The sequence below is a fragment of the Heloderma suspectum genome, chromosome 2 (assembly GCF_057233095.1).
Source record: "Heloderma suspectum isolate Gila_16-S chromosome 2, 16-S_ref, whole genome shotgun sequence".
Lineage (NCBI taxonomy): Eukaryota > Metazoa > Chordata > Lepidosauria > Squamata > Helodermatidae > Heloderma > Heloderma suspectum.
The window spans coordinates 103,683,134-103,703,512 of NC_139459.1; the positions used below are offsets into that span (position 1 = coordinate 103,683,134).

General features: G+C 44.9%; 1 protein-coding gene across 3 annotated transcripts in view; it reads left to right on the top strand.

The window, feature by feature from the left end:
- The first annotated feature begins 877 nt into the window (after positions 1–877).
- SMARCA2 (SWI/SNF related BAF chromatin remodeling complex subunit ATPase 2) overlaps positions 878–20,379 on the top strand; it is a 147,132-nt gene continuing 127,630 nt past the window's right edge. The window contains exons 1-3 of one of the 3 annotated variants that reach the window (XM_084834399.1): positions 2,874–3,064; positions 12,604–12,666; positions 15,303–15,561. In XM_084834399.1, the coding sequence (XP_084690525.1) occupies positions 15,337–15,561 (225 nt within the window). In that variant the 5' untranslated portion in view covers positions 2,874–3,064; positions 12,604–12,666; positions 15,303–15,336. Of the gene's footprint in view, positions 1,016–2,873; positions 3,065–12,603; positions 12,667–15,302; positions 15,562–20,379 lie in introns of those variants that run through there. The other 2 variants (XM_084834397.1, XM_084834398.1) reach the window with 2 other exon arrangements.

The following is a 20,379-nucleotide window of genomic DNA, read 5'->3' on the forward strand; positions in this document are numbered from 1 at the left end:
GCCTTTTTAGCATACAGATTGCATTCCTATGATCGCTTTCTGAGTCCACATTCTCTCTCTCTCTGAGGGAATGTGTAGTAAACAACAGTATCTGGCTCCTGCTGCCAGGACTTCATTAACGGGCACTTGAAAGTTGAAAGGGCGACTGACTGGCAGACAGATTGAGCTGGAATGTCCCCGCATTCCCTCACGGAGGGAAGTCCCAGGTTCAGGAAAGGGGGCTGAGAAGTTTTTAGTATGCATAACAATGACCTTTCATGTTTAACGCCCCACCCCCACACATATAAAACAACAGATAGGAAAACGAGCCTTCCGCTTCAGCCAGATCGCTCCTCCCAGTCGTCCTCGCCGCCTTCCCCCCCTTCAGGCTTGCACCGGCAGGCACTGTTCAAATTCCAGCACCTTCTTCACCTGACCCCTCCCCCTTCAACTCCTGTTATGATCTGTTATCTCCTCTCCACCTCCCCCCGCCTCGCCCCCGGAGAGAGACTCCAAAACACTTCCCTCTGATCCACACACATCTGATAAGGAACCAGTACGAATCTACACATCTGTGCCAGCTACTCTGCGCACACGTTGCACACAGAGACGAAGGCAGGGGCGCTCGCAGAGGCGCGCGCGCGCACACAGGGCACTGTCTGTCTCTCTCCACATTCTTGGTCAGCAGCAGCAGCAGCAGCAGCAGCTCCGCCTCCTCCCGGCTGTAGCTTGAGTAGCCGTTCACAGTAGCGAATCCGCCCTCCCGTTCAGCTTCTAGGGCGGGCTCTCTGGCTCGCCTCAGCCAGTCGGGGGCTCCGCCCTCCAACACGGCGGCTTTTGGCGCGGGTGGGGGGGGGGCGGAGGAGCAGGGCAGAGCAAGTGGGACGAGCCGGGAGGCGGGGCAGGAGTTTAGGAAGAGGAGGGAATGGCTGTCATCAATGAAGTCATATTCATAATCTAGTTCCTCTCGCTGGATCTGTACTCTGGGTGACTCATAGAGAGGGAGAGATCTAGCGCACCACTCTTGCCAAGCAAGGTAAATACCGCTTACAACTCCTTCCTCCCGCCCCTCTCTGCTAATCATCCATCTTTTGCTTCTCTCTTGCTTCGCCTTCCCCGCTACTCTGCTTGTTTGGGAATGGGGGGGGGGAGAGGATAGTTAGCCTTTGGCTGCGCTTCCCCCTCTTCCCCCAAAGAAAATAAAACACCACAAGCAGAGCCTCCCCCCCCCCCCGCCACCACCCACCCACACCCACGTCTCCACGATAGCCCCCGCCTTAATAGGCATTCCGTCTTCTTCCCAGGCCTCCCCAAATCAGAAGAAAGTTTCGGATCGCGATCGTCGTTCTTTCCCATATATCGAATAGAGATGCTGCTGGATCGTGACATTTCATAACAGGGGAGCATAGCATAGCCGCTGACTTTGTGAGTCAGCCGAACCTAGGGAGAAGGTCGAGAGACTTGCACGTTGCAAAGGAGGGCTTTGGAAACGGAGGCGAGGGGGAGAAGCCAGGCAACAGTAAATAATCAGCTGCTCCGGGTGTTTTGCTCCTAAATGGAGCTTTAAAAAAAAAAAGAGAGTGAGTGTGCGGAGGGGGGGGGGTTCGACTCCGGGCAACCAGGCGAAAGAGAGAGATCGAGCCAGAAATAGATCTCAGGCAGCTACAAGCCCACCAGGAGAAGCTTGTCTGCCACGATGGGGCCGGTAGGTTGGGTTTGTCTCCTCTTTTACCCTTCGCTTTGATTGACTGAGCTGTATTTTGGCGGCTATAAATAAGGAGTGGGGCTGGGAGGGAGATGATCGCCCCTGCTGCTTTCCCTCCCTGAAGCTGAGAAACTGCAGGGAGGTTCTGCTTGGGGAAAATGGATCTGCCTGGGGCCGGGGCGGCACAAGCCGTTGCTTGGAGTGCTGGAAGTTCGCACAGCGTCCTGCCCCGAGGAAGGCGAACACGGAAGCACGGGAGCGTTTGGCCAGGGGAAGGGGATTGTTGCTGCATGGGATCCCCCCCACCCCACTCCAGCTCAGACGCGGACTTTTGAGCTGCGGCCGAGGAAGGGTGAACCAAGGCGGGAGGGGGGCCCGCTCGTTAAAGAAGCTGCATTCACCAGCCATGCCAAGCAGGCCATGATCCGAATAATCTCCGTGTCTGACTGTCACAAACGCGATGCACCCGAGAGGGGAGGGCACTGGTGGTGGTGGTAGTGGAGGATTGGGGAAGCCGGGACTTGATCAGCCAGAGACCGCTGCCCTTGTTGCCTTCCAGTTTGGCCTCATATATATGTCGGTAGATCGGCGGCTCTGTCGGTTTTCCGTCCACAGTCGGCGTTCCGTTTTCCTGCTGCGAAGGTGTCGCGATGCGTGTCCCAAAATAGCCTGGTTTACCCGTGCTTCTCTCCTCGCCGAAAGCAGCCCCCTCCTTTGCAGCAGAAATACACACCGCGGTCTTTTCCTTTGATTATCCTCCCCCCCCCCTTCTCTCTCTCTTTCCGGCAAAGGGCTGGGAAAACGTCGTCGAGCGGCTCCTGATTTCGAAACGCGGACACCAAACACAAACATTTGGGGTGGCGTCGTGCCCCCGGATCGGATCGGAGCAGCGGCTGCGATCGCTCGCCATGATTATTTTTGTTGTTGTTGCTCGGCCGGGGAAGTGGAGGGGGGGAAAAGTTTTTTTGGTTGATGATTAAGTGCAAAGAGAAGGGTGGGGGGGGGAGGAGGATTCAACGCGAATGTTGCGGTTTGCTACTGGTCGCCGAGCGTTTGAGTGAGACCGGAGGAGTAGGAGGACAGCTAGAGCCAGCCTCTCTCTGCTTGAGCTTGCTGCTGCTGCTGGGAGAGAGGAAGAGGCGAGGTTTCGCGCTGGTTGGGGTGGATTTCCCCCCCATGCATGCTCAGCAGTGCAGAGAATCAGGAAGTCACAGCAGCCGAATAGGAGTCTCACTCGTACACAGACATGTTTGATCAGTATGACATGATGACGGAGGAAAGATAGGCCTAGTTTTGCCATGCAGCTCTCCTTCCGCGCATCTGGCACCTAACCCGCCGTGTGCATGCCTAGATCTCCTTTTCTGGTGTCACTTCTGAAAGGTAAAGGTCTCTCTCTCTCGGCAGTCGTTGTTTTGGGAACAGAGGAAGGAACGGGGGCATTTTTTTCAAGAACGGGGTTGGGGGTTTCCTAGCGGGGGGGGGGCGGCGAAAACTTTCAAAAATGGCTCTGGTAAATGTGTTTGCATTGCTGCTTGTGTCTTTCTTTTCGGGCGTGTGCGGGTCGAAGAGGCAGGGCGTGTTGTTGCAAACAGAAAGTTGAGGCCTATGTAGTATGCAAAACTCCTGGAAGAGCCTCTCCTGCGGTTTAAAATCGAACATTTGCCAACTAGAGCGGCGAAATGCGCATGGTATCACGATCAGGCATGATCATGTTTACACGTGGTGAATTTGTGGGGATTCTTTTTCCCCCCTTTTAAAATATGTATTTAATCTGAAGTTAGGAAACACATGTTCTTCTTTCCCTCCTCGCTTCCTCCAGTTTATATTGTGCAACTTACAAGGCCTTATGGAAGAGTCTCGAGTCCTCCATTTGTTTCAGGCACAATTATGAGAGTGTTGGGTTCTGAAGTGTTTCATCTACATCATATTACCAGCAATTTACAACAGACAAGAGTGGTTGATTAACTACTCTCGGTACGGTGCTTTTAAGCCAATGAGACATACTAACTGCTTACTGTGCTTGCATCTTAAATGTGATTGTGGCGATTGTATTTTTACATAGTTTAATTTAAATAAAAATCGGTTTGTGAAAGTTGGGAAGTTTTGCAGATTTTAGATTTAATATATTTGCATACATAATTGTCGCCAAGAACTTTATTGAATTTTTTTTGGTGAGATAACACTTAAGTACCGTGTTTAAAGTGTGTGTGTGTAGGGGGAAACACATCACCGGGGCTATGCAGTTAACAGGGTATTTGACATTTACAGCATTGTTCTCTGGCCTTCATTCTTTTGTGTGTCCTTTAGTTCCTTTACTTCAGCTTCCTTTAGTTCCAGCCACTAACTCCTGAGGTCTAGACAATGAGTGTAAAGCCAGCCTTCCATTTCTTTAGTACTATAACAGCTACATGTTAGGAGGTGGGGCAGCTTTTGCTGTGTGAGTTAGTGTATTGTTATGCAAATTTAGGCACACTTTCTCTTTGTGAACCTAATTGCCCTATTATTCTCATTCTTGTATTCCTCCCCCCCTTTCCTCCTCTACAGTCCCTTTGTTACTGCAGGGGGGGAAATGATGTAGCAGAAGGACAGAATTAGAGACAGATTTTTATGTCCATCTGTAAATCTCCAGATTATGAAACAAAAAAAGCCTATCAGTTATGAGCATTTAAAGCAAATACAAAGTTAAGCGTATCTTGTAACAGATGTGGGCTCGACAGAGGTGAAGGTAACGCTTCATTAAATAAGTATTTCTCCGAGTTATGTATGTGCTTCAGGACTACTGTAGGATTTCATAGAAACTATGCACCACCAGAGCATGTTCAAAGCAGCCTCAGATCTCTTCTATTGTTCACTTCTAAAGTGGATGGTGAACATTCCTTGTCAAATTTGAAGAGTGCTTTGACCAACACCTGAGGCTTGAGACTGACAAGAAAAAAGTCTTTTTGCTCACATTAACAATATAACAATGTTGCCATTCTGTTTAATATATTCTTTACAAAAATTTATCTGAAATTAATATCCACCCCCCTTCTCTCTCTCTCTCTCTCTCTCTCTCTCTCTCACACACACACACACACACACACTCTTTTGCTTGACTTTGAAGTTAAGATCAGAAGATGGATAGGGGTGTGTGTGTGTGTGGTTTTGTCTGCACTTTTAATTTCTCCCTTAAACAGTTGAGTTCCTGATTTTTATTGCTGTAATCTCAGTGAACCATGCATGGATACTTCTCAGTTGGGAACAAATGGGTATCCTGACATGAATCCATTAAAGTATTTCCACTGTATTCCTGTAGTTTGTGTAATTTTTGAAGATAATTGTGTATGAAGTGTGGTGCCTTGCCCCCTATATGCTCAGAGTTTACCTCAGTCGAGTTTCTTCTATGCAGGTATTGCATGAAGACAAATCTTAAGGAGTATATCTGAAGTTATCCCAAGTTAGAACCAGCAGTTGGTCATGGCTGCACAAAAAAAGTTAGCGTATGAACAAGACCGCCTCTTAAAATTGTGGGCTGCATCTAATGACACATGAGCAGACGTCTGCCTGTGTACTTCTCTTCTCCTCCCTCCTGTAGCTTCATGTGAACCGCTCATATCTGCTCTGGAATATCCCACAATCCTTCAGAGCCGATTTGGGGATTGTAAGGTTGGGGAGCTGCAGGCGGGAGGGGGAATCCCTTCTACCAGCGGTGTCTATTCTGATGGTGGGTGAACACAGTTGGGTACAACCTAATAGTTTTCAAATATAGTATAATAAAGGTGGCAACTATTAGATTATGTTTTTAACTGGATTTTTGTATTTGCAATGTTTCTGGTTCATTGGGTTGTATCCAGTGTTAGTCCTACTTAGAGTAGATCCATTGAAATGAATGGGACTTAAATTAGACTTTGGATACAACCAATAGAGCTTTGTATAAAGTTTTTCGCCTACTGTGGCAGAAGGGAGTCATGCAAAAGCCAAAGTTATCATATCCTCATAAATTTACTACATTAACATCTTATGCATGTTTAGGCAGAAAAAAAGTCCTATAACTCCCATGCTGGCTGGGGAATGCTGTGATTTGTAAGACGTCTTTCTGTCTTAAGATGCATAGTATTGTGCTCTAATACAGTATTCTCAAACTTTATGAGATGGTACCTGCCTTGTAAAGTTGCTTGATCTTCTGTGTGCCCCATCCCAACCTAAAACCCTCAGTGAGTATAACCTGCTTGGTTCCTTTGCTCTTACACATGCTCTCCTGTACTGCTCCTTCCTCACCTGTTCACTGTTCATTGTGCCCCTTATGCTGTTTCTCCCTTCTGCTCTTACAGAAACTCTCCACATGAGTCAAAGTACCATACTGAAGTAACTAGGCTCACAGCAGTCAGGGAGAACATATAACCCCACTCTTCCTTTTCGGCCACGAAGGATCATGACCCACACTTTTTGGAAACGTGAGGGACTGTAGAGGAGGAAAGGGGGCGGGGGATACAAGAAACCTGAGTCCTGACTTGTTTATAAGTCTGTTACCAATAACATGTGCAAAATTATTTGTCTCCCTTGGTGGTGTCTTATGCATCCTCTAGGGGGCCTGTCCCCAGTCTGCAAAATACTGATTGCACTCACAAACAATAATTATTTTACCCCTTGTGTAAATGGCATTATCAATGGTTAGTGTTATATGGGCTGTAATATAAAGTGTATAGTAAAGCAGTTTTCTAATATCCTGATCAAACTCCCTGACAAAGCCTTGAAGAAAGAAGAAAGCAGAAAGCAGTTGCCAGCTCTGTATGCCTAGATGTACCCGTGTCTCATAGCATAGATTGTGAAGTGGATTTGGCAAGTTGGTTACTTGGAATGATTTGTTGCTTGCTCCAAATGAGTGGCTAACTACAATGCTGTCCTGACGTTGCTGCCAAAAACAATCCTTTTCTGGTGGCCGGGGCTCCCCGCAGCTGAAGGAATTAATGTTTGAATCCACTTCCTGTAATGGTCCTCTGAATTGCATCTGGAGTATGTACTTTAATACTGTCCAGTCACACAACTGCCTAAATGTTTGACTCTAGCCCTGTATTCAAAGTCCTGTATCAGAGTACACATATCGAACCTTCGAAGACTGCCGCTTCAAAGGTATACTTGCCGATTGGCTGTTTGATCTTAGCACATTGAAGGATAGCATGAAGATACTCATTGGAAGCCAGGTGTTTTAGTTTAACTGCAAACAATCCATTCTTCTGAAAAAGAAAAGCTATATTCAAAGAAAATGGGGAAACCAGAAATGGTTTCTCTTTCTGATGCCAGACCCCCTAAGTTTAGAGAGCAATGTCAGGGTGCAGCCATAGGAGCAGTTGAAAGGGAAAGTGATGGGAAAACTCTGAATTGCAGCCTATATGAAAGAAATTATTGAATACAGTTTTGAAAGGTAAATTAAAATCAGGAACATGAATGACTGATGAAGTTTCTATCATAGCCTTATACCTCCAGAACTACTCATGAACCTGTTATCTCAAGATTGCAGTCTTCAGAATTAGGGCTTACCCTTAACTGTTTTTAATTCATTTTAAACTCCTGAATCCTCAGCTTTTGCAGTTACCTAATATATTAATTGCACTAGCAATGTAACATCATATCTTGACATTGCACAGGGTATAGCTTGGGCACCTTCATGGCTTTCTCCTTTTGGGGGGTAACAGAATACTAGAATTTTCTCTTGTATCTTTTCAAGTACCTCTAGATAGTGCTGCACTGAAAGTTTGCATGCCAATATTTTTTGGTGGAAAAGTGTGCTTTCAAGGAACTGAAGTGTGAAATAGTCTCTGATTGCCTTTTTTCTGCACTGCCTTATTTCTTGCACTTTACAGTGGGTGTTTTCCAGGGATTCTGCTGCTTTCATATCATTTCCTAGAGTGATCCCAGTTGGTCAAGGGGTATGTAGTCATCCTGATGATCCTGTTTGATTTGGCCATGTGAATGATATCACTGTGGATGAAGAAAGCCAATTCAGAGTGAGGGAAAAACTTACTGTATTGCATTGACTGCCTTTTACTCTGAATGGATCTTGAGTGTAAGGAAAGTATGGTTGCCATCCTCAAAAAGTTGTCCAGGAGGACAGGACTGCAGCCACCTAATAGGCAATGCCAGTGCATCTTGTGGGTCACTTTCTTTTAAGCCCTCACAAAAAATTACCAAAAGGAGGTGTCATTTTTTGCAGTCAACAAAAGTTTGCTGAAAAAGTGGCCTCTTTCCCATTTCAGCTCAGTCTTACCCTGCGATCCTATCCTTCCCTAAAAAACAGGCAGAAGGGTATTTTCTTGTATAGGATTCTAATGGAGCTATTATGAAGTGTTAGTGGCTTGAGTCATCATCTCTTTCATTAGGGGTAAATGGCCCTTGAGTACATATCTTAAATAATGTAGCTGTGAAGCAAATTTAGGATTGCCTGTTGGCTTGAGCTGAAGCCAAACAACAGAATAACGGGCCCTTTTAAACAGGTCAGAGTGCAACCATTTTTGTTACACCTATCTTTACATCACTTCTCATTAGATCCAGTGGTGCAGATTTTGTGCTTTCCAGATTCTGGGTGAGACAAATTGCTGGCAGGGGCTCAATTTAGATTTACCCTGTCTGAACCACTGATTGTACTGCTGGCACCAATAATTCTTCTGCATGTCAGTCAAGTAAGTCCATCCCCTGCACTGTTGGGGTCCCCTTGGAAGTGTGGCTGCTGTTGGTTTCCAAAGTGGATTTGGGTTTGCTTTTCCTTTGGAATGTGTTGTTTTGTGTCCCCCCCCCCCCACTGTGGACATTGTATCAGTCCTCTCCTGACTTAACTTTACAATTCAGTTTTGGGGACCATCTGAGAGTGCCTCATGGATTTCAACGGTGCTCAAAGTTGCTTCCTTTGTTACAGCTGTGTGGATTGTGAGTACTAATAATGGGCAACAATAATTGCACAGGACATGTTTCCTCACTAAAGGTTCTGAATCTAATACAGATTTGTTCTACTTCTCCCATGAATTTTAAATGTAGCCTAATTGAAGGCTGTAATAGTCTAGTAGTAGTAGTAATAGTATTTATTGAATTTAGGACCTGAATGTTGCAGGATACCTAGTAAGAGTAAAACGTAGTAGTAAGCCAGAAACCCATCATGCCATGCTGGCTGGGGATGATGTGGGTTGTAGTTCAACACATCTGGATGGCACTACATTGAGGAAGGCTGCTCTAGGCAATGCCCACCACAACCCTCTCTGGCTTTTCCACTTTGCCTGCATTGATCAAAGGAAGACATGCCACCTTGCTTAAAACTTGTACAAGAAAAGAATTCTGATTTAAAATGTGTGTGGATGGAAATGTCACAAATTAATTTTTATAACTACATTTCCCCATCTACTTTTTTCTCATTGTATTTGCTATTGCTTAACAAATTTGTTTGATGAAACTTGGTAATTTCCTCAAATGATGGGAAGAAAATACAAAATAAACATGTGTGTGTGTGTGTATAGAAGTGGATTTAATTATTACATTCATACTGATGATGTTTAAGTATATGTGTGTATAGGGCAGGGGTGGGGTACTACTCTGGCCCCAGACGCCATAGTGACTCCCAGAACACCTACCAGGACTGGGTGACAGTTCCTTCTCCTGAAGCTTGGAATCCCTTTCCCTTGTTAGCTGGCATGAGAAAGCCTGCTCCTTCCTCCAGTCAGTGATCAGAGAGGAAGAGCAGGGTTTCCCTTGCAAGCACCACTGTTGACAAAGGAATGGGAATCAAAGCACTAAATCAAGGGTGGACAACTTTTGGCCTACAGTTCCCATCCAGATGTTTTGGCCTACAACTCCTAGCTAGCATAGCCAATGGTGAGGGATGATGGGAGTCGTAGGCAAAAACACCTAGATGGCCAGAAGTTGCCCACCCTGCACAAAACAAAGGCAAGTGTGTGCGACAGTGGGAAGGGGTGTGCCTATGCTGGGAAGCTTTACAGGTTGTACTGGGGATCCAGGCAGGCCGGAGTTTCCTCATCCATGGTGTAGAGGGAACCTGGGAGCATAATGGAAACCAATCAAGCCTGGACATCCCTAAGGAATGGGCCAGTTTTCAAAGAATAATCCAAGAGAAGTGGTTACAGAATGTGCATTGTATGGGAGCACTGGAAGGAGTACGTGATGAGATAAAAGTTCTGGCAGCAGTGCCACCATATAAAAGTGATATAACCTGTAGAGCAGACATGTCTTGTGTGGAGAGACTAAAACTCAGAATTCAATCATTCCACTATGTTCTTCTGTTTACTAATCTGATAAATATATAGTGCTGAATTCTTTGTAGAACTACCATTGCAACTCTGGCAGAATTGGTCCAGTTCTGAGCAAATACAGACATGTTTTACATCCCTGGTGCCCTGAACACAGCGACTGCTGTTCTTCCATGGGGTGAATGCAGCTATTTAGAGTAAATGCTTCACATAGGGATATGGTTTGCATGGGACTTGGAACTGTCCCCTAACCATGACACTGGGTCACCTGACTTAATTTTGGGGGCAGGAGGAATGCATCTCTGTGTGTAGAGCACAAAGATGTATTGTGCCGCCGCCATGAATCTGGAGTCCATGGAATTCCCTTCCCATGATGGTGGCTAGTTTACTAGTTTTTCATGTAAAGGAAGTGCATTCTTTGTACAGTACAAAATAATGTGTGTTATTGTTATCCCATGAGATTGGATGATCAAAATATTAATATAATTTTAAACGAAACAATGCTTGGGGATCTTATTTGATGTAACAGGGGTTGGCCCAGACAGTGATCATTTATAAAGCTCTAGCAGCTGAAAATCTCTTAAACAAATTTTTACTAAATTGATTGCAAGTTCTTCTACATGTTAAGTGGAGTAGTCTCAGGCTAAATGGTGCAGTGGTCAAAGTCACTTTACAGAAAGCATAAATTAAGTTTGCAATAACTTCTGTATATAAACATGGTGCTTCTAATAGGCAGCTTTAGTTAAATATAAAACATAATACACTGCACATCAGGGTAGTGGATTGAAGATACTATTTATTTCTCTTTCACATTGGTTATATAGCAGTTTCTGTTTAAATTTAGCCTTCTTTGTGATAACAGAGCTACATCTCAGATTTTTTCTCAGAACTGGGAAATGTCACTATACAAGACACTGTCTTACAACAGTGAATTTGGCACTTGCACAACTCTTGAATAGCTCTGTTAAAACCTTCTTCCCCTCAAGTCATCTTTGTAAGCACCCTATAAGTGACCCAGTGGATACAGTTCTGTATATTTAAAACACTTCCTTTTGTGACAGTGGTTTGGGAATGTGGGAGACTAATTAGCCCCTGTGGTGTTCTGTTGTTAGTTTTTGCCAGTATAGCTTTAGAGGCATTTCCATGTCTTGCCCTGCAAGGAATGGGCTCCCAGGATAGTTTATTTTAAGCAAGTTCCACAGCTCTTGTTCTAATTCGTTGCCTGGCTTAATCAGAGGAAGGAAGTGGATACTAAAGCACAAGAATATAACATCTACAAAAGAAATGTATTAGAATAGTGGTATATCGTTGAGTATTTGGTGTCAGACTAATGTGATAGAATTGGAACGAAAGAGGTCAATCTTAGCCTGTGATCTTAAGGTATCTGTGTGGTTTTTGTTTTCTGTAGGATGAAATTGATAATGTAATGTGCTACATTGAAAACGAGGTCCAATGCCAGGTCCTCCGCAGTATGTTTTCACAGTAGCCAAAGTGAAAGAAGGAGACATGTTTGCACTCTAAATGTTGCAGGATTTGGGGCCTCAATTCTGCACCCTGCACAAGTAGAGCAGGTTGCGAAGCGGCTTCTTATAAGAATCCGATGTAGCCCCCAACCTTTCTTTGCCAAGGTGCTTTTGCACACTTGGTTCACCACTGTCTTGGGAAGCCCTTCCCTGTGGGGTTTGGGCCTCAAATAGTGAGAACTTCTGGTCATGTGGAGCAGGGTGCCGGCTCAGATAATGTAATTTAAGGGAAATAGGTCAAGTTCAGAAAGCAGCGGTGGTGGCGGCGATGGTGCGTTGGGAAAGGGAACGGGCTTGGTCTGACAGGGTACTCTCTGAAGAACAAGCTCTGAAGCTGGGGTTTTATAAGCCTTGGTGGAACTAGATTGGTTCTTGAGGTCAACTAACTAAATGCTAAGTTAAGTGGTTGGGCTGGAATCTCAGCTTAGATAGTATCCTTGACAATTCAGCCTGCAGCGGCTGTGACAGAAATACAACCCTGGTGGTGCAGGAAGTAAGGTGCCAGAGACTGGCAACTGGAGACTCCATCTTGAGACTCTAACCCCCAATCTCTACCCCATGGTGGGTTGGACACTTTATACCCTCTAAATCAGGGGTGCAGAACCTGAGGCCTGGGGGCTGAATCCAGCCCTCCGGGGGTTGCACTGACCACACCCTTTTTCCCTGAGACACAAATCATTTGGTGGCTTGAGGGCTTTTGTGCAGATTTCTCTCCATTCTGAAAGGTTGAAATGTTTCTCCTAAGGTCAAGTTAGTGGCAGTAAGAGCTTTAAACTAAAATAATGCTGTATTTTTGCCCTGCTCCTTTTGCCTTCGGCCTCACCGACCACTGAAATGAAGCCCCTGAGCACTTCTCTGAAATGGAATTTGGCTCTCGGGGTGAAAGAAGTTCTGCACCCCTGATTTATGTATTCTAAATAAGTAGGCCTCTGCACCTTACTTTAGGGCATCAAAGAGCCCCTACCCACACATGCATGTATCTCTTGGGTAGGAGCAGTCTTTTAGACAAGGTGATGGGTGGAGGGGCCTCCGTTTAGGGGGATGGGCCTACCAAGATCCAGCATATTTGGGTAGGACACAGTTGTACTGAGCATGAAGGTGCTCCTGTGAGAGAAGGGAGGATGCACTTGCGTTTTATGAGAGTCTGAATGTTATTCCATTCACACAGGACATTGGACTGCTGTCTTTGGGACCATGCAACATAGATTTGCATCATGCACCTGTTAAAATGGTAATGTGTGAAGTGGGCATTATGATGACTTAATTGGTCATTTTTGTCTATGCAAGGTCGTTGTCTTTTTCTGTCATGCACACAAGCACATCCTTTGGAAGTCTTCACACACAGGCATGAACCACTATGCAAAAGAAAAAGTTCACCAGTTACTGAATTTTACAATAGGTTTTCTATTTAACGCTTTGTGGCTTGATTAGGAACATAGGAGGCTGCCTTATACGGAGTCAGATCATTGGTCCATTTTGCCCAGTATTGTTGACACTGACTGGCAGCAGCTCTCCAGGATTTCAGGCAGGATTCTTTCCTAGCCCTACCTGGAGATGAACCTGGGACCTTCTTAGAGAGGTAAAATTTCTGGAAATTTTGAGGCCATGGAAAAAACATTTTTTTCAGAAAAAAATGAATTTCGGGAAAAATGGTAAAATAAGCAATACTTATTTTTTAAGCACTCTTTATAGATCTAAAGTCACTTCATTGCTTTAAGACAGCCATCCACAACTGGTGCCCTCCAGATATTTTGGATTTCAGCTTCCATCGGCCTCAAGCAGCATGGCCAATAGTCAGAAATGCTGGGCATTGTAGTCCAAAGTATCTGGAGAACACCGGTTGGGGAGGGCTGCTTTAGGAACATAAAGCAGCCTTTTCTGTTCGTTAAGTTATATTATGTATAACTTGGTTTGCTCTTAAAATTATCATTATATTTTAAAACAAGTAAACTCAGTAAATTTGTAATTATTGCCTGAATAAACTATACTTTTACATTTAATGTACTAAACATGATATTTTTATGAGCAAACCAAGATATACATAACATATTTTAGGTTCCTATTTAATGTCTGACCTGAGGGAACATAAGCAAGTAGTCCCTGAAACATCTGAATCATCCTAGAAGCCAGAAGAAGCAGGAAGAACTGGAGGCAGAGGAAGACTGGTGTACAGCATCAGTTCCTATTTGTAAGGAAGTTTAAGGAAATTCCTAAACCTGTTTGTGGGGTGGAGCTTAGGGAATCTGAAGGAAAAGCTATTGAGATTCTATTCAGCCAGGAAAGACTCAGCTTAGGAATGGTAAGCAATCATATTTCAGATCCTGATTTAAGATCAACCTGACATTTTATTCACTTTTGTAAATAATTTATGTTAATGAACATCTTGTTTTTCTTCATTCTGAAAAGTTGTCTCTATTGGTAGTGTCAATCCAATGCAATGCCTACTTCATTGGAACCAGGCTACTGAGTTTCATTAGGTAGAGAGGGTTTTGTTCTAATGGCAGCAGTTAAGAAGTTTTATAGTTGAGGCAGTTTTCCCTAGTGGTGGGGTCTGAGAATTTTATTAAAAACTGTGGCAGTGAGTTCTATAGACCCAAGCCTCAAAGTTAATGTAAAGAAAAGAAACATAGGTTGGATAACCCACATACTGTTCTGTCGTATCTGGTGTCAGTAGCTGGATAACCTACTGTGTTTTTTTCACACGTGGGTCTTAGATTAGAACTACATTAATTGACTGCTACAGTGTCTAACCAGAACAATCCCAGAAACACGGGACTCTATAGAATAAAACCCATACTGTCACGAATGTACATTTACTGTCAAGAGTGCACAATGGTGACTATGCTCACATGTTGGGAAACTGAGTATAAATATCTACCAGTAAAATACATTTTAGATCAATAATTTTTAATGAGGAATGAAAGAAATAATTATGTTGGCAATCTTACAGAGAGGATTAAAAAACACAGTTTCCCCCATGGCTTCATTATTTTGAGACATTTTACATCTCTAGTCTTTCTATAAAGGTATTCCTATGACATAGTTTTTAGAAATCATTTTGGGAGGAGTAAAGGCTGGGTAACAATATATAAACACTTTGTCTTAAATTCTGAAAGAAAAAAATGTTCAATGTTTCCAATTTTGGGGGGGAAAGTGGAAAAAATGGTTTTCCCCAAATTTTTCTGGGTTTTCTGGGCCGTCACATCTGTAGACCTTCTGCGTGCAAGTATGCCATCTGCCGTTGAGCTATAGCCCCTCCTACAGTAGCCATCCAAATTTACAATGTCCTTTGTCATCACTGTTACATTTTTATATAATATCTTTTATTTTTTATCTTGATAAGAATTCAGATCTGTTGTTCTGTATCATTATAAATGGTTAAAAAGTGTGTGTGTACCTGTGTGTTGGTACCAGGGCTGGGTGTGTTTGGGTAAAATCAGAAAACTGTGCTAGCCTTAATGGTTTTCTTAAATAGCAAGAAGGAATCTATTGGGTTTCTTTTGAAAACCTCATCTTTCTTATTTATTTATATATTCTATATAAATAGACAGTGCAAGACTCCCAGGGTGGTATTCAATTTAAAATAAAAACAAACCATGCATTATAGTTTTGCTCTAAAAGCTTCCATTTATTTTGAATGCCTTTCATTCATAGTGGACTACTGTTATAAATGAGAAACATCATTTGATAGCAAGCTTGTTTTGATACAGAACCTCTTGAAGCATTCTTATGTTTTCATATTACTTTTTTTTGTAAGTTCAACAATAATTGACATTATTTTCATAATCTCTGTATATCTTTCTTTACTGACTGTAAAGAATTGCCTTAACATTGCATAAATAATGTGCTTTCCCCCTTTCCCTACAGCTCTACCATTGACTGAAAGAGAGACAGAGAATAGATGTCTACACCAACAGATCCTGGTGCAATGCCTCATCCTGGCCCTTCGCCAGGGCCAGGGCCATCTCCAGGACCAATACTAGGTCCCAGCCCAGGACCAGGCCCTTCGCCAAGCTCAGTACATAGCATGATGGGACCAAGTCCTGGACCTCCAAGTGTTCCACATCCAATGCCAAGTATGGGACCGAACGATTACTCACAAGATGGCATGCACCAAATGCACAAAGTAAGTATTTCTGACGAATTCTCAGATTTTTACTCCCAAAACACACAACTGACAAGACTGAAAAGCAGGGATTATAGTTTTGTGCTCCTGAATATCACTGTCTGCTTTATATTATCCAAGGAAATGGATAGAGATAAGAATATTTGGTACACTGGACAAATTGTTTTTTTAACAGAGCACAGATTTAGAGAACTTTACTGTGGTTATGGCAAATATTTTGTAATTAGATCTTTTAGGCTGCGGTCCTCTGCACACTTACCTGGGAGTTAGTCTGCTTAAATTCATTGGAGTTTACTTCTGAATAGACATGTATAGGATGCACTGTAAGTTTCCTTTCAAAGAAGGCTATATTTTAGAAAATAAAATAATATATTTAGGTTGTAATTCTAAGGCTTAAAAATACTTACTGGGAACTAAGTTCTACTGAAATCTGTAGAACGGGGTAGCAAATGTGATTAGGATCCAGACATTAGAAACATTGCTATGTTCCTTGTACAGACTTGTAAATTGCCACTCATCTTGGTGTTAGCTGGGGAATCTGGGACTTGTAGGACCTTTTTTTGTCTAAATATGTATATAGTGGATCCTTAGAGAGGAAGCATTAAGATTTTCCTTTCTTCCTTTTCTCTCTCAGTGCACCACAAATGGCTGATGTAGATGTGTGGTCAGATGGAATATTATAGATTTGGGGGCTTTTCATTTTTGTGGACCTAATTGGTAAAGCTGGCCTTCTGTGTTTCTTGCATCCCAATCCTGAATTAATTTAACGGAAGCAAATCCCATAGGTGACTTCCTTCCACGTAAATTTGCCCATGCAAAGCTCCAGTGGAGTTCTGGTGTGCTCATTTTGCTCCCACACAAACAAGGGCTTCCTGACATTACTATCATGTTCCACAGACTTCAGTAGAACTTAGTTCCCAGTAAGTATTTTTAAGCCATAGGATAACAACTGAAGGGTGCAATCCTATGGCTGTGTCAGGAGCACCCTAGCGGCCTCTTTCAGTACACTCCAATAGCCAACTCAAGACACAGACAAAAGGATTCTTTTCAAGGCTTTAATCCTTTTACAACTTAATGACTCTTTCAGATGTTCATCACTAGCAACTAAGCAATGAACAGCAGAGTAGCCTATGCTCCGAGTAGGCAGTTGATCCCCGTTTGAAGGAGAATCACTTGAAGACCCTGAACTTATGGGCTAGGGAGAGATCCTCCCTCTTTCCCTTGGGTCCACAGGAGGCGGCCGTTGCTTGCGCGCCAAACGGGCGCTACGCCTCCTTTCCGCGCCCTCCATCGCTCGTTGCCGTCTGCGTCGAGTGTCTAGCAAGCCCCCCTCCCGCACTTTCTCACTGCTAGGATCACTATCTATCTCAGGAATGCTGGCAGGAGGAATCTCTGCCAGTTGCTGAGCCTGTGAGGGATGAGCTGGCTCCTCTCCCACAGATTGCTGATCCTCCTCAGAATCAGAACTGCTCTGGGGTTCTATCGGCTCAGTTTCCACCCTGACAGGCTGCTAGTCAGTGGCTAGATGGCCATAGGATAGAATCATAGAATCATAGGGTTGGAAAGAGCCCACAAGACCATCGAGTCCAACCCCCTGCTCAGTGCAGGAAGCCTGATTCCCGGGCGGTCTCCTATCCAAGTACTAACCAGGTCTGACCCTGCTTAGCTTCTGAGATCAGGTCGGTTCCCTGAGAAGTGACCTCCACCCCCTCCCACACTGACTCATAGGCAGCGCGGAATGGTCCTGTGCGTCACGTTCAGAAGAGGAGTGCAGAGTGGCAAAAATGGGGCGTTCCTGGGGGCGGGCCAGGGCGGGGAGGGCTGAAGTGCCTTTCAATGCTTCCTATGCGTCATCCAGTGTCCACCCTACCTCGCTCCGACTTCCCGCGGCTAGTCAGCTGAAATTGGCTGTCTAGCTGTGAATGCAGGGCAGCTGAAGTGTGGAACGGAAGATCCCCTCCGCGCTGCTCCTGCCCGTCATTGGATAGGCGGTCGCCTCCGAGTTTGGAGGTGGCCGCCTGTCCCGATAGGATTGCGCCCCAAATATACTACTTCGTTTTCTAAAATGTAGCCTTCGTTGAAAGGAAACTTGGGGACAGCTCTACATATGCAGTGAGGAGGCATCGTGGAGGTGTTGCTCACACTAAGTGGAAAGGTAGCTCCATTGGTGCATTAGAGCTCCTCTGTATGCAGGAAACTATTGGATTGGGGCTAATGTGTATATACGATAGAATGTTAAGAGTTTTTCTTTTCCTTTGTTTAAATCAATCAGATGTGGAAGATTTGTACCATAGGCTGTACTAGGTTATAGCAAGTTTTGTTTCTGAATTAATCTGCATATGCTGCAGTTTATTAAGTTATTTGGAGTGTGCATTTAATTTAAAGTGTGTTTAATAGTACTTGTGTGCTTTGAAATTATTCATCTGGTAACTGTACCTCTGATTCTTAGAAATTTGGCAAAGCCTTGGAACAGAAAGTGTCCCAGTAATAATTGTGCTACAGTGTAACCAAGGGGTAGGCATCCTAATACCCTCTGGGTGTTTTGGACTACAACTTCCATAAGCCCCTGCCAGCATGGCCAATGCACAGAGATTATGGGAAATGTCATCCAAAAATATCTGGAGGACACCATGTTGCCTACTCCTGGTGCAGCTTCTTGAAGAAGAAATGTGCTGCATTGATGGCAGCTGGAGATCAGTTAATTTAGTACTCTTAGGTTCTAAAAACCCAACCCCATGCTCCCTTACTTGGTGTTAGGTTCTGTTGATTTCAGTTACTTGCAGTTGTAATCCTAAGCATGTTTAATAGGAAGTAAGTTCCATTGCACTGTTTGGCAGGCTTTAACATTTTTGCTCGCCATGGCAAATGTGCCGTGCCACTCTGGCAGGCATGACGAGCAATCAACCTTCCTCCCAACTTTGAAGCCAAAGAAGTAGAGGTGGGGATGATCCTGGCAGTTTGTGTGGCAGTCCCCACCCCTTCTCCAGTTCCAGGTTGGAAAGATGGCTGCTGTGGCTGAGGTGCCCAGCACACCTTGCCTTGGAACAGCCCAACTGCCATGCGTCCCACTGGAGCACTTGCTTGGCCACTCTGAGCCAAGGCACTCGATGTGCCTCGCCTCAGTGTGGCCAAGCCACTGGGCTGCCACCAACCAATCCTGCTTCAGAGCAGGGAAGGTTGGTGGGAGGCTTTCTTGGCTGCTCAGAGGTGAGTGGTCAGTGCGGCACTTTTTTTAAAAATTATTATTATTATTATTATTATTATTCAATTTATTAATCGCCCATCTGGCTGGTCACCCAGCCACTCTGGGCGATGTACAACATACAATAAAACAGTTTAAAACAATAAAATTTTACAGTAAAAACATTTTCTAAAATACCCTAACGCACCCCAAATGCCTGCTTGAACAACCATGTTTTTAATGCACGACGGAAGCTCATTAAAGAGGGGGCATGGCAGAGTTCCCTAGGGAGGGAGTTCCACAGAGTGGGGGCCACCACAGAAAAGGCCCTCTCCCTCGTCCCCACCAGTCTAGCTGTCCTGGCTGATGGGACAGAGAGAAGGCCATCCGAGGCTGATCTTGTTAAGCGGCCTGTGTGGTGCTGCTGGAGGCGCTCCTTAAGATAGGCTGGGCCGGAACCATATAGGGTTTTAAAGGTCAAAACCAACACCTTGAATTTGGCCCGGAAAACAACTTGTAACCAGTGCAACTCCTTCAGCACTGGAGTGATGTGATCTCGCCGGTGGCTGCCTTTAATCAGGCGAGCCGCCGCGTTCTGTACCAGCTGCAGCTTCCAAACCATCTTCAAGGGTAACCCCACGTAGAGTGCATTACAGTAGTCTAAACGAGAGGAGACCAGGGCATGTACTACCGATGGGAGCAGATGGTCGGGAAGGAAGGGGCACAGCCGCCATATCAGATGGAGTTGATACAGCGCTGTCCGGCTCACAGCTGAGACCTGAGCCTCCATGGACAGCTGGGAGTCCAAAATGACCCCCAGGCTGCGGACCTGGTCTTTCAAGGGTAGCCATACCCCATTCAACACCAGGTCAACATCCCCCAGCCCCCTCTTGTCTCCCACCAAAAGTACCTCGGTCTTGTCATGGTTCAGCTTCAGCTTATTCCTCCCCATCCAGCCACTCACCGTCTCCAGACATTTGGACAAGGATTCTACGGCCAACCTTGGTGAAGATTTGAATGAGAGGTAGAGCTGCGTGTCATCCGCATATTGAAGACACCGTACCCCAAACCTCCTGATGATAGCCCCCAGCGGCTTCACATAGATATTAAATAGCATCGGGGAGAGGATGGAACCCTGTGGCACCCCACAAGTGAGTGGCCACGGATCTGAAACCTCCTCTCCCAGTGCTACCCTCTGCTACCTGCCGGAGAGGAAGGACTGGAACCACTGTAATACGGTGTCTCCAATGCCCAACCCCTCCAGGCGGTCCAGGAGGATACCGTGGTCAACGGTATCAAAAGTCACGGAGAGGTCGAGGAGAACAAGGAAGGAGCATTCACCCCTATCCAGAGCCCTCCTCATATCATCTACCAAGGCACTTCCTTGGCAGAAGAGAAAGAAGGGAAGGGAGTGGGTGATCACAATTTTTGGCTTGGCTAGCAAGACCAGCCAAAGATTGGTAGACTCCTGCTGTTCGGGATTTACACACGGAACTGCTCACCCTTTAAATGTGTTGAGATGGGAAAGTGAAGGAATTTGATTACAGGGAAAAGTGGCCTAGCAGCCATCCTTTGATAACTAGAAGATGAAAGGTGATACTTCATTTGCTACCTAGGCAGATTTGTTTTCTGGGCAT